This window comes from Dasypus novemcinctus, chromosome 9 (genome assembly GCF_030445035.2).
Source record: "Dasypus novemcinctus isolate mDasNov1 chromosome 9, mDasNov1.1.hap2, whole genome shotgun sequence".
Classification (NCBI taxonomy): Eukaryota; Metazoa; Chordata; class Mammalia; order Cingulata; family Dasypodidae; genus Dasypus; species Dasypus novemcinctus.
The window spans coordinates 64,487,131-64,501,216 of NC_080681.1; the positions used below are offsets into that span (position 1 = coordinate 64,487,131).

At 38.0% G+C, this 14,086-nt stretch overlaps 1 protein-coding gene across 13 annotated transcripts in view; it reads right to left on the reverse strand.

Moving 5' to 3' along the window:
- Window positions 1–14,086, reverse strand: part of DNAJC6 (DnaJ heat shock protein family (Hsp40) member C6) — a 191,043-nt gene that overhangs the window by 42,523 nt on the left and 134,434 nt on the right. For 11 of the 13 annotated variants that reach the window (XM_058303430.2, XM_058303431.1, XM_058303432.1 and 8 more), the window contains exons 3-4: window positions 12,968–13,017; window positions 12,713–12,861 (exon numbers count right to left, since the gene is read on the reverse strand). In XM_058303430.2, coding sequence (XP_058159413.1) covers window positions 12,713–12,861; window positions 12,968–13,017 — 199 coding nt within the window. Of the gene's footprint in view, window positions 1–12,712; window positions 12,862–12,967; window positions 13,147–13,660; window positions 13,736–14,086 lie in introns of those variants that run through there. The other 2 variants (XM_071217412.1, XM_071217411.1) reach the window with 2 other exon arrangements.

Consider the following 14,086-nt stretch of genomic DNA (forward strand, 5'->3'; position numbering starts at 1 on the left):
ATAAACCTTTAAAAATATATACATATATAAATGATTTATTGATTTTTTTAAAAAAGGATAATTGGAAAGATTTTTTAAAAACTGCTGTAAGAAGAACTGCAAAATGTGCTTTGTCTGCAATGTTTTCTTTTATTCTCTTCTTTCCTTGGCAAACTCCTACTCATTCTTCAAAACCCAAGTTCAATTGCTTTCTTGTCTCTAACAGTTTCTCTAACACCCGCAAGTAGAAAGGCTTACTCATCCTGTACCCAGGCACTTGTCTATTTACATCTATTACAGTTTTTACCAATAGAGTAACAAGGTTAAGACGACAGATTGGGTTCTCACCTTGACTTTACCACTTACTACCTGATTAAACTTAGGCAAGTTACTAACTCTCCAAGCTTCAATCCTCTTGTGTAGAAAGTGAAAATCGACAGTAGGATTGTTATGAGAATTTCATTCAATGCAAACACAGTAAGTGCTAGTTTTATTATCTGCTGTGTTCAAATAACTTCTAATGTCTGCCTGCCCCTCTAGGCACTGAGCATCATGAGAAGGGAGGCCATACATTTATTTTTGTAACCCCAGTGTCCAGTGTCCATGTGTTGGTTATACAGTAGATGCTCAGTTGGTATTTGCTGAATGAATGCATTAATGAAAGAACCAGGGAATGATCCCCATTTGGCAATGTTTTCTTGTAATAAGATTTGTCTACCTATGCAAAGTCTTAAGGAAGAAAAGGTGGCTCAATTTCATTGTTTTCTAGATTTCAATGGTATGAAAGTATATAAAATTTGTTTTCCAAAGGAAGATATTTTTAATGTTTTAAAAACCATATGCTATCCCCTCCCACACACACACCAAATGTCAATGTTTAACGATTCTCAGCTAAATGTTGGCTAAGTTGTTCTTAGCACAATAGGCTAATAGCTCCAGAATCATTAAATCAATCAAGTAAATAATATTAATTTAAAGTACTCCATAATTACATATTTACTTGATATATAATTATACACCATTAAGCAAACATACAATTAGAATTTTTTAAAAGCATGTGCTCTGTCTAAAGGGAGAAGAAAACATTACAGAATAAGCAAACTGAAAAAAAATAAGAACAGAAATGCAATCACAGCAAACTATTTTTGTAGCTCTCTGGGGTTCACGGCTTCATGCAATAAGCACAGTCCACAGGTATGTGACACTTCAGGATACTGCCTTCATTCTCTTTGAACCTCTAGCCGCTGCGCATCAGAGAACACTTTATGACTACAAAGCTGCCATGATACAGCCCAGTGGGAAAAGAGGGCACACATTACCAGGGCTGGATGCCATTCAGTTCTCATCTGTTCATCATCCAGGCAGGAGATTATCTGGATGGTAGAAGCATCCTACTTGCTGAGCATAATAATAAAAGGTGCTACAGAGAACCAGACTGAAGTGCCACAGCCTAGTGCTTTAAGACACTATTTTTGGAGGACAGGGTATTGCAGTCAAACACTTATTTTTATTATTATCAATGTTAATAATAATTACCACTTACTGAATGTTTACTCTAAGCCAGACACTGGGAAAAAGTTATATGTTATCAATTTCTTTTCCTTACAACAACCTACAGAAAAAATATTCTAAGAGTACTGTAAGATAGGTATTCATATTGTCTAAAGGGAGAAGAAAACAGTAAGGAATAAACAAACCAAAAAATAAAAATAAAAACAGAAATTCAATCATGGCAAACTATTTTTGTAGCTCTCTGGGTTCACACTTTCATGCAATAAGCATAGTTTTACATACAAGAACATTAAGGCTCAGAAGACGTGAAGTGACTAGCTCAAGAAGAGGAAAAACTGAGATGTAAACTTAGGGTATTTTGTAAAGTTTAAAATTTGGGTACTTTCCCTTATACCATATTCCATCTTGCATTTGTGGAATGGTTTTGGAAGTGAATTATCATGGCTGTATCTGCAGGGTTAAGACTCAATTCATCCAAGTCCACAGAACAAGAATGTGGGAAACTGCCAATAGACTGTGGCTTCTCTGGCTCTCAGGTCAGTGATTCTTTTCTACCCCATTTTTTCCTGCCCTAATACTGACACATGAGAGCAGAGGGGGAGCTGAAGTGTCACTCTTTTACAGTTAACCCCTCTTGATAATCAAGGAACCAAAGCAAAAGAACCTGGAGCTATGGAAACTCTAGAAGGAAAAGGAAAAAAAATAAGATTGACTTTCAACCAAGTCATCTTCCACTCATGAGGCCTTTACAAAGCCCTAGTTGATAATACTTTTGTACCAAAATCAAGTTATTCCAACAGGGGAAGAAATCCTAAAGCTAACGTGGTTTAGACATAGTCAAAAGAATCTGTCCTTCCTGATTGGGCAGAGAGAGGAGGAGGCTGAAAGAGGCACTGGAATAGCATAAACAGAACTTAAGAACTTTAGAGCCACGTTAGAACCAGTGATCCATTTATTGCCAACAGCAACACATGAAATGTGCAAAGAAAGGTTTCCTGATATTCTGGAATTTAGCAATAAACCTTCCATGCAGAAACTGAACCAGTAAACATAAATGCAACTCATGTAGAAGCAGATGGTTAAACTCTATGAAGCCCACCAATAGATCTAGATTAAAAAGTCGATCTGATTTAGATTGCCTTGCTGGTTTTCAGACCTTCATTGTCAACATCGGTACTTTTATTTCCTCAAGGTGAATATTGGGCTAAAAATAGTAAAAAAAACTGACTTTCAAGTTTTTTTATAGTCTTAGCACCTCACACTGAATATGGCTATTTACCACATATTGTATTGAGCTGATCCTCTGCAAAACCGAGACCAATATATTTTATACCCTGTCTCATAAGCAAGTACTAAGAAAACCACTACATGTTTATTTCATATTATTCCTGTCAACACATTTGGCATCTAAACATAATAAAAATACAGACTGAACAACATTTAGCAAGATATTAATACATTCTTCCTGGAAACAGCTTGCCTCTACCATCTCCCATACCCTGAAAAACACAATCACATAATCAAAATGTAAAGTGAGTTCAGGTTTCAAGGCCACAGATACAATATGGAGACAGAGTTGGCTTCTTGTCAGTCTGTATCCAAAACCAGCTTGATGTTTGGTCTTTTCCAACACTGGCTATTACGGAAGCCTCTGCCTGCCTACATTTACTGAAATACGGTTTAACTACAGACCCAGCACTCCACTAAACCAAAAGGGAGAAGAAATGGTTCTAGTCCACATGGACTAGAAGGTGAGAACCAAGAAGAATGTTCTAAGTAACGTAATGATGGATACAAATCAACTCGCAATTATTGCTAAGAGAAAGGACTAGAGGCCTGAAAACAGATGTAACCAAGTCAAAATAAGGGCTAAGATGAAAATACTAAGGCTTTGGGGTTGTTTTTTGATGTACAAATGAGGGTTGAGGGAGCCAGATCAAAGAACCAGTTCCATGCTGCCAAGTTCTGGGACAATCCTGGGGGGTGGCCAAAAGATGTAGTGCAACACTGTTTTAGGGAAAAGAACTGGAAAAGCGTTGTAACATATGGAAATCCTCTCCTTAGCGAAGTTAGGCCAACGAAGAAGAGGTGGAGGTAGGGGTGTGGTATGGGTAGATTTTAGGGAAAGAGGAAGTTCATGAAAAGAGACAGTGTGTATTGTGTAATGGGTGTGTTTATACGTGTGTATGTGCACCCTGGCTGGGGCATGGGGTGTTTGGGTAACAGAGAACACTGAATGATGAGGTTAGAGAGGCAGAGAGGGGCCAAATTATGAAGACACTTGTAAGAAACATTCTACAATTTGCATGGACAAGAAACAACCCCATTCTTTTCACCTATACAGGTCTTACTCATGTTTCAAGGCCCAGCTCTCGCTGCTGTCTCCCTTTGCTAAGCGCCATCAGAAAGAATTAAAAATGTTATTTTGCTTGCCTTCAGAAAGCCTTGGAGTCTCTCCCTAACTAAGCTTAAGTGACCTGAGAACAAGAAGCAAATATTTATTATTTATCTACAATGTCTAACAATTCTCAGCATGTTGATTCTTTTTTTAAATACACTTTTTAATTTTTTTAAGATACTTAGATTACATAACTGTAACATAAAAAATATATGCCCCGCTCCCTAGCCCTCCCACATTTCCCACATTAACAACAATCTTTATTAGTGTGGTACATTCATTACAATTGATAGTTTACACTCTTTCCTGCACATTTTTGTAAGTTACTATGAGATATTTAATGGCCTATATCTGTCATTGCAATATCATTCAGGACAAATTTCAAGTCCTGAAAATGTTCCCAAATTAACAACTATTTTTCCCTCTCCCTCCCCTCAGAACTTCCAGTGGCCACTGCCTCTACATCAACGATAAAAGTTCTTCCATTGCTAAAATCACAATAAGTCTATAGTAGAATAACAGTATGTCTACTCTAGTCCATCGTTCATTCCCTAATCCTGAGGATTCTGGGATGGTGATGCCCACTCCACCTCTAATTGAGGGCGCTTAGATCCCATGGGACAGATGGATGGAACTATCTTGCTTACAGTTGCAGACTCTGTTTCTTGAGATGGTCATTGCCCATCATCATCTCCTTGTTAGTTGTCCTTGATGAGTCCAGTGAAATGGAGAGTAGGTGTTGCAAATCTGTTAAGATTCACAGCCCAACTGGCACATAGACAGCCCAAAGATTTAAGTCTCTCGGACATACACCTATCAACTCTAGTATTAGATACAGGTTCAAATTGGTTCTTTTGAGAAACATTTATCAATGCCAGGCATTGTTCCAGGCAGCAAACAAAATAAACCTTGCTCTTCTGGGGCAAATAAACCAGGGTAGATGTTCAATATGAACTCCTGGTTCCTTTAATAAGACTATTAAGGCAGGTCACAAAATCTTTATTTACACTAATAGATATCTTTATTTAAGGATCTCTTTATAGAGATCTTGTTTTATATATATTATACAGACAGACATCTTCATATGCCTGAACACTTCTGTAATGACATTATACTTTTATTTCCTTTAAGGTAGAAACATGCCAGACTATCATAGATCTTTCAAGATCAAATACAATTTCTATGAAATACTGTGCATGCTGTCCCATAGTCCCTCAACTAGGAAAATGATGGTACTGGCCAAATCTCTAAACAAGAAAAATCAATTCAAAAGATTTGCATCAGAAATGGACAAGTGGATAGATACGTTGGTAGGTAGATAGTAAATATAGATACAGAAAGATAGATAAGAGATAAAGGTACTGATGATATACAGATTAGATAGAATGATATAACAATATGGCAAAATGTTAAAATTGGTAAATCCAGGTATTTGGTTAGGTAGAACATTGGAGTTCTTTGTATTGTTTTTGTATTATTTTTGTAAGTGATCTGTAAGTGTGAAACTATTTCAAAATAAGTTGAAAAAATATTTGCATTGGAGTTAGAAATAGAGTATCTACCCACATTTTTGTTCGATGTTAATTTACTTGCTCTTAATTAGGTAACTGATGGAATACGAGTCAGAAGGGTAGTTTATTATAAGGGATTTTAAAGAGCTACATTAATAATCTCCATTATTGAATGGCAGTTTCGAGGAAACTGCTTAAGAATGGCTACACCCTTCTCCAAGGCTGGATCCCAGGGAAGCAGCAGCAGCCCCTGGAAGCTTGGTGGAAGTGCACATTCTCACTCCACTCCTGTCCTAGGGATCAGAAACACTGGGCCTTGGGCCAGCAATCTGTGTTTAACAGCCTTCCAGGGGATTCTTATACCCTCTAAAGTTGGAGAATGATGGGTTAGGCATTGCCTGTTCTGGGAACACTGAGAAATCACAACATAACTATCCCTTACCTTTTACTGAAGGGGGAGCCACAAGCTGGCTTTCGGGAAGAGGAGAGCAGCTAAGACCCCACAGGTGAGCCTGTGCCTAGACTGCTAGGGTAGGAGGAGCAAGAGAGCCAGGGGAGAGCTGCAGGAAATTAGCTGGAGGTTTTCTCTGTCTGTCTGTCTCTCTCTCTCTCTCTTTTTTTTCCTATTTCTCTTTTCCTTTTTTGTGTTTTTCTTCATCCAGGTACTGGTGGAAAGGCTGGCTGTGGGGTAATTGACTGGCAGGTACAAGCAGCTGGAGAGGAGTAGCCTGGTCAGTTGCTGGTGGCCTGAGAGGGGGGCCTCTTTTGTTGTTTTTTTTCCCCCCTTTCTTGCTCTTCACCCAGATACCTTCACCCAGATACCTGAGAGACGGGGGCTGTGGGATGATCGACTGAGCAAAACAGGCAGCTGGGCAAGAAGGAGCCGAGCCCGTCCAGGTAGCCCAAGACCCAGTTTTTTGTGTTCTTTTGTTTTGTTTTATTTTTCTTCTCCTCTTCCTTATTTTCTTTCCTTCCTCTCCTGGTGTTCTTCTTTTGTCTCTTCTCGTCACAATTCTCTTGCCTTTTATTTTTTTTCCTGGTTTTCTTTTTCTTTCTTCCTCCCTTTTTGTTATTTATTATTTCACCCTTTTTCTTTTTTCTCTTCCCTTCTTTTCCTTTTTTTCTTTTATTCTCCCTTCTTTTCTATCCTCCTTTCTGCCTTTTCCTTTTTTATCTTTCTTCTCTTCTCACTTACATTGTATTTTACTGTTTTTTTTCTTGTTTCTTTCACCTTGAAAGAAATAAAACTTTCACTATTTGCAGATGACATGATCCTATATATAAACTTTCACTATTTGCAGATCCTATATGTAGAAAGTTCCAAAAAATCTACAACAAAGCTCATAGAGCTGATAAACAAGTTCAGTAAAGTGGCAGTGTAGCAGTTTGATATTATTTATTAATTCCAAAAAAGATATGTGATTATGTTTGTAAACTGGCTTTTTCCTCAGGGCAAGCTACTCTTTGATTATATTAGATTCAGCTGAGACGGCTTTGACTAAATTATAAGATTAGAGCTTTGATTTGACCACATCATTAAAGCATGCAGGGTCGAGTCTCCACAGTCCTTTGACAGCTGATAAAATAGACTCTCACACACAAGTAAACACACAGAAGAACACAGAGGAAGAGAGACAGCTCATTAGACATGGCGGAGACCCTGGGAAGAGAGATGAGCCTAATAGTTTAGAGCTGATCTTGTAAAGAGACATGAGCAGCTGAGTCCAGAAAGAAACTAGCCCCAGGGAGAGAGACAAGCCTTATGCCAGCCTACAGTTGAGATCAGAAGATGCTGGAACCACGGAGCCTGAAAAGGAGGAAGGAAGGCTGAACCCTCACAGACACCACCCACCATCTTGCTTGAACACATGGCAAAAGACTTTGTGTAAGAAAGCACCTCTTATGGTACCCTGATTTGGACTTTTTAGGGCCTTGTGACTGTAAGCTTCTACACCAAATAAGCAACCTTTATAAAAGCCAACAGAGTTCTGGTAATTTGCATCAGCACTCCTTTGGCTGACTAATACAGGCGGGATATAAGGTCAACACACAAAATCAGTAGCATTTCTATACTCTAATAATGAGCATTCTGAGGAGGAAATTAAGAAAAAATTCTATTTACATAGCAATTAAAATATCTAGGAATAAACTTAACTAAGTATGTAAAGGACTTACGCACAGCAAACTACACAACATTGTCAAAGAAAATCAAAGAAGACCTAAATAAAGGGAAGAATAGTCCATGTGCATGGATTAAAAGACTAAATTTCATTAAGATGTCAATCCTATCCAAATTCAATTACAGATTCAAAGCAATCCCCCCAAAAGTTCAATAGCATCTTTTTACTGAACTAGAAAAACCAATCACCAAATTCATTTGGAAGGGTAGGTGCCCCAAATAGCCAAAAGTATTTGGAAAAAGAAAATGAAATTGGAGGAATCATGCTACCTGACTACAAAGCTATAGTAGTCAAAACTGCACAATATTGGCACAAAAACAGACATAAAGAACAATGGAACTGAATTGAGAGTTCTAATATAGCCCTGTGAATATTCAGTTAACTGATATTTGACAAGGCTATCAGGCCCACTGAACAGGGACCAAATAGTCTCTTCAACAAATGGTGCTTAGAGAACTGGATATCAATTTCCGAAAGAATGAGAAAGGAACACCATCTTATGCGCTATTCAAAAATTAACTCAAGATGGACCAAAGACTTAAATATAAGTTCTAAGACAATAAAAATCCTAAAATATAAAGTAGGGAATCATCTATGAGATCTTGCAGAAGGAAAAACTTTCATAAACTTTACACCCAAAGTATAAGCAACAAAAGAAAAAATAGATAAATGGGACCACCTCACAATCAAAAACTTTTGTGATTCAAAGGAGTTTGTCAAGAAAGTGAAAAGGCAGCTTACTCAACGGGGGAAAATACTTGGGAAGCACCTATCTGATAAAGGCCTAATATCCAGCATATATAAAGAAATCTTGTATCTTAAAAATAAAAAGACGAACAACCCATTTAAAAATGGGCAATTGATTTGAATACTTTTCCAAAAAGGAACTACAAATGACTAAAAAGCACATGAAAAGATAAAAATGCTGAACATAAGTAGCTATTAGGGAAATGCAAATCAATACTACAATGAGATATCATTTTATACCTATTAGACTGGCTGCTATTAAAAAAACAAAATTACTAATGTTGGAGAGGATGTGAAGGAATAGGAACACTCTTCCACTGCTGGTGGGATGTAGAATGGTGCAGCCACTGTGGATGATTGTTTGGCAGTTCCTCAGGAAGCTAAGTGTAGAACTGCCGTATAATCTGGCAATCCCGTTATGGGAATATACCCAGAAGAATTGAAAGCAGGGACTCAAACAGATATTTGCACATCAATGTTCAACACAGCATTATTCACAATTACCAAAAGTTGAGAAGCAATCCAAGTATACATCAACAGATGAACTGATAAACAAAATGTGGTACATATATATGATGGAATATCACTCAGCTGTAAGAAGGAATGAAGTATTGACATATGTAACAAAATGGATGAATCTCAAAGACCTTATGTTGAGTGAAGTAAGCTAGTCATTAAAGGACAAATCTGTATGATCTCACTGATATAAACTAAGGATACTGAGCAGATTCACAAAAGTAGAGTCTGGAAGATATGTTACCAGGAGATATTACGGGAGTAGAGAGTGGTGAGCCGATGCTCAAATGGGGGGTGGGGGGGGGGCGGTTTGCAGTGGTTGGGATTGATGGTGGTACAGCAATGTAATTGGAGTCGATGAGAGTGGAGTGGGAGTGGGAGTGGGGTTGGGGGTTACCCATAGAGTTGGGGGGGGGCAGAGGAAGGAACAGGTGAACTCTGGGGTGGTAGAGGGTTGTAGTTGAGACTACAATGGTGGGAGTGTTCTTTTGGCAACTATGGCAGGGGAGGGTGACTGGTGCAGAGTTTTGGTAATGGTGGGATATGGGGGGAAGGGTAGACTTGGGACATGCCTCTGTGGAGAAAGAATGTGAAATTGGAGGAATCATGCTACCTGACTTTAAAGCATACTACAAAGCTATAGTAGTCAAAACTGCACAATATTGGCACAAAAATAGACATAAAGAACAAAGGAACTGAATTGAGAGTTCTAATATAGCCCTGTGCATATTCAGTTAACCGATATTTGACAAGGCTATCAGGCCCACTGAACAGGGACCAAATAGTCTCTTCAACAAATAGTGCTTAGAGAACTGGATATCAATTTCCAAAAGAATGAGAGAGGAACGCCATCTTATGCCCTATTCAAAAATTAATAGGGTGTTATCTCAGTGGGTAGAGACCCACATAATAACCAACAAAATATTAAATTCCCATCCTGGGATTCCTGCTACATCTCAAATAGAGTGGCAAGAATATCTACAGTATATAAACAGTGCCTAATAAAAGAAAACAATTGAATATGCCAACCCTTCAATATTAAAGTTTGCATTTATGAAACATATCCTTGTAAAATTGAAACTTAGCCTAATAATATCTATTGCGTAAGAGTTACCTCCTGAAAACCTCTTTGTTACTCAAATATGATCTCTCTCTAAGCCAAATTCAGCAAATAGACTCACTACCTTCCATCTGGGGTGGGACATGAGTCCCGGGGATGAGCATCCCTGGCACTGAGGGATTAATACCCAGTGCCAACGAGGGATGCATTTGGAAAAAGACCTTGACCAAGAGGGGAAAACATTAAATACATACAAGTTTTTATGGCTAAGAAATTTCAAAGTCAGTCAGGAGGTCATTCCAGAGGTTACACTTATGCATGTCTCAGGCAGACCTCACTAACTGCCATTGTAAACAAAATAGGGGTGTTGCCTAGGACTCTAGAGGTATCTGGACGCTATAGGCAAAGTACACAACCCCATGAAATCAATACCCTGCTGGTGGACCTAAGCTCGGAATATATGATCATCTCTTTTCCCAATGTAACAGAGTTAAACTAATTTATAATTTCCCTACATGTGATTCTTCTACCCCTTTTTATTTGAATCTATAATTATCACTATGCCCAGTAAATATATATCTCAGAGACTAAATCTTTGAACTCTTCATATTCTGGTTGAACCCTGAATCTCAACAGAGTTCCAGCCAATACCTACTGTCAGGTCATCATACTCGCCCAGGGTAACTAATAAAATGATGATGATGGACAATGCCCACCCCCAAAGCAAGAGTATCTATAAATGCAGGCAAACAGTTCCTTCAATCTACCCCATAAGCTCTAAGCCTCCTTCTCAATCTAAAGCCGAGCAGGTGTCACCATCCCAAAATCCTCAAGATTGAGGAAAGAACAAACATAAGGGGGGACACAACCATGGACCAAAACAGGCTTATTTCTATTATAGTAAGGGAAGAACTTGTAACATTGATATGAAGATAGTGGTTACCAGAGGTTCTGAGGGGAGGGAGAGGGAAGAATAGGTGGAACACCAGGCATTTTTAAGACACTGAAATTGTTTGCATGATATTGCAATGACGGATTCAAGCCATTATACATTTTGTCAAAACATATAAAATTATATGATGCAAGGTGTAAACCATTTTGTAAACCATAGACTGTGATTAGTAGCAAGGCTTCAATTTCTGTTCATCAATTGTAACTAATGTACACACTAATGTAAGAAGTTATTAATAGGGGAAAATGTGAGTGGGGGAGGGGAGGGTATATGGAAATCCCCTATATTTCTGATGTAACTTTTCTACAATCTGAAACTTCTTTAAAAATAAAGTGTAAAAAAAGATGTTAGCAACCCCAATGTCCTTCAATCGATGAATGGATAAATAAAATGTTGTATAGATAGATAAATAGATAGACACTGGAATATTATTCAGTCATAAAAAGGAAATGAAGTCCTGATACATGAGACAATATGGATGAACCTGGAAGACATCAGGTTGAGTCAGGAAGGTTGAGTGGAATAAGCCAGAAACGAAAGGACAAACATTGTATGATCTCACTGATTTGAAATAATTAGAATAAGGAAACATATAGTCAGAATCTAGAATAAAGGTTACCAGGGATAGGTGCAAATAGGGAATGGGAAATAAAGGCTTAACATGTACAGGGTTCCTATTTGGAATGATAGGAATGTTTAGGTAAAGGATGGTGGTGATGGTAGCTGAATATTGTGAACATAATTAACAACACTAAAATATATATCTGAATATGATTAAAAGGGGAAATGTTAGATTACATAAATTGTAACAAAATAAAAATTTTCAAAAATCCATGGAACTCCACTACACAAACAGTAACCCTTAAGATAAACCATGGACTATAGTGAATATACAATTATGAAAATGTGCTATCATCAATTGTAACAAACGTTCCATACCAATGCAAGTTAATAATAGGATGGTATATGGGAATCCTGTATTTTATGCATGACAGTTCTGTAAATCCACAACTTCTCTAATAAAGAAAAAGAAGAAGAAAAGAAACTAAACAGGTTTCATAGCTCCTTAACCAATCTGAAATTAGGAATATTTCTCTGCTTAGTTCAAGAACTCCTTAAATAGATAATCCATCTTTCCAAGTACTACTGTTGGCCCAAGACAATAGTTAAGAATACAAGCCTTAGGCCATTTACTAATTGTGTTCTTGGGCAAATTACCTTATCTATCTGTGCCTCAGTTTCTTCATCCATCTCTGAGGACTACTGACAGACTTAGATGCTGCACGTGAAGTTCTTGGCACAGTGTAAATGCTCTGTAAAGGCTGGCAGCTGCTCTCACTGCAATTAATATTAGTAGCAGTGCTAACCAAACTTACTGTACGAGCTGTTTATGTACATCCTTTAGCAAAATGGCAGAACTATATTTCCATTAACACTGAGGTCTACACTGATCTAGCCACACTGCCTCATCTCGATACCCAAGTGGTAAGTGAAATAAGAATCAAGTGAATAATTAGTGTTCCAGTAAAAACACAGTCAACTGTCCTACCTAGCTGCTCCATCTCCAACTTGAGCCTCATGAGTAAACTGCCCTAACAACCGAGTAGCCACCACCAACTGATTTGCAGCCCCAAATCAGACGGTATTAACTTGTCCAAATTAAATTTACAGGTAAGCTTTCCTGCATATATCCTCACCTAAGGGAAACTTTCAGGATCTCTTGTTCACCCTAAGCTAGAAGTATCCAGGGTTTATAGTTTCTACTTACTAAGGGCAAAAGCTTTGCGGCTAACTTTAAAGTGGGAAAATATCTTGTAGTATCTTCAAAGTTGTAATCCCAGGGCTAAAATTCCTTACCCTGCTGTGAAATTTGGCAGTTCGATAAGACTTGGGAGACAGATTGTACACTGTGTAGTGATCAAGATGTCTGGAATCCAAAAAGCTTCGAATGTCATCAACCTGATTCCTGAATCCTATGTCAACATTGTCCAGAGGAAAGGACATCACTAGGAGGAGTCACAAAGAAAGAAAAAAGTTAAACAGATCTGCTGTCACAATGGGCATCAATTGAAAGCTGAGCTACTGAGCAATATATAAATATGAGAAACTTACCAATAATTCTCGAGGTAACATAAGTGAAGTCTAAATCTCCCTTTGTATAACTAAAAGCAAGACAGGAAAGGTCATTCAATGAAATAATCCAAATATACCAAGATTTCTCTCTTGATCACTTGCACATCATGACTGCAGTCACTTCCATCCAACAGGCATACACTGACTGCCCTGAATCCCTTCTCGGTCAAGGAAGCGTCATTAAGATAAGACAGTTCCACACCCTCAGAAGCATAATCTGTCACATCTACAGGTGCACCTCAAGGTCATCTTTAGATGCCAATTCATGAACAGATTCAATCTCAGAAAAGAAAACACTTTATTTATTAGCACTGGTTGGACCAGCCTCTCTGCCTATATGGAAATTGCTTTAAGAAATGTGAGCAAATAAGGAAGAGAAGAAGTGATTGAGAAAGAACAAAGGGCACCCGTTTTCTGCTTCCCAGGCTCTAGCCGGGGATTGGAGGCAAGGGATAAATTTTACTTTTGAGTAAAGACTGAAATATTAATATATGGACTTGACATTTAAATTTCTGATTCAAAGCTGTATATCTGTAAATTAAAGTGACCCTAGAACTTTCTAATACCTCAGAGTGAAAATGAATTTATATAGCCTGCTTGCCAGAATTGTCATTCAGTGGATGGGTAGAAAACTTCTCCCACTAAATAAATTTTAAAGTGCCAGAAGGATACAAAAGCAAAGGTCCGTTTTGGTTACAATCCATGAGTATTGCTTATTCTGATTGCATGTGCATTATCTCATTTAATCTTCAAAACCACCCGAAGACATAAGTCATATCAGGGGGAAAAAAATAAAGCTCAGAGAAGTTAATTAAATTGCCTTAGGTCACATAGCTAACAAGGGCAAATACAACATTAGACCTAAGATGCTTGATTCTAAAGTCAGTGATGACAGCCACTATATTCCAATAGACCAAGTTGCTGAGTCCTCCCAGCCTGTGCTTGTAGCTTCTGAAGGACTCAACTTTATGGTTTCAATGACATTCTACTGATCAGGATCAGGTCCCATACAACTATATCACAAAATTGACAGCCTTTATTCCAGATAAGCAGTGGGCAAGTAACCAGATCCTTTGGTAGTAGAGGGTTCCCTTTGCT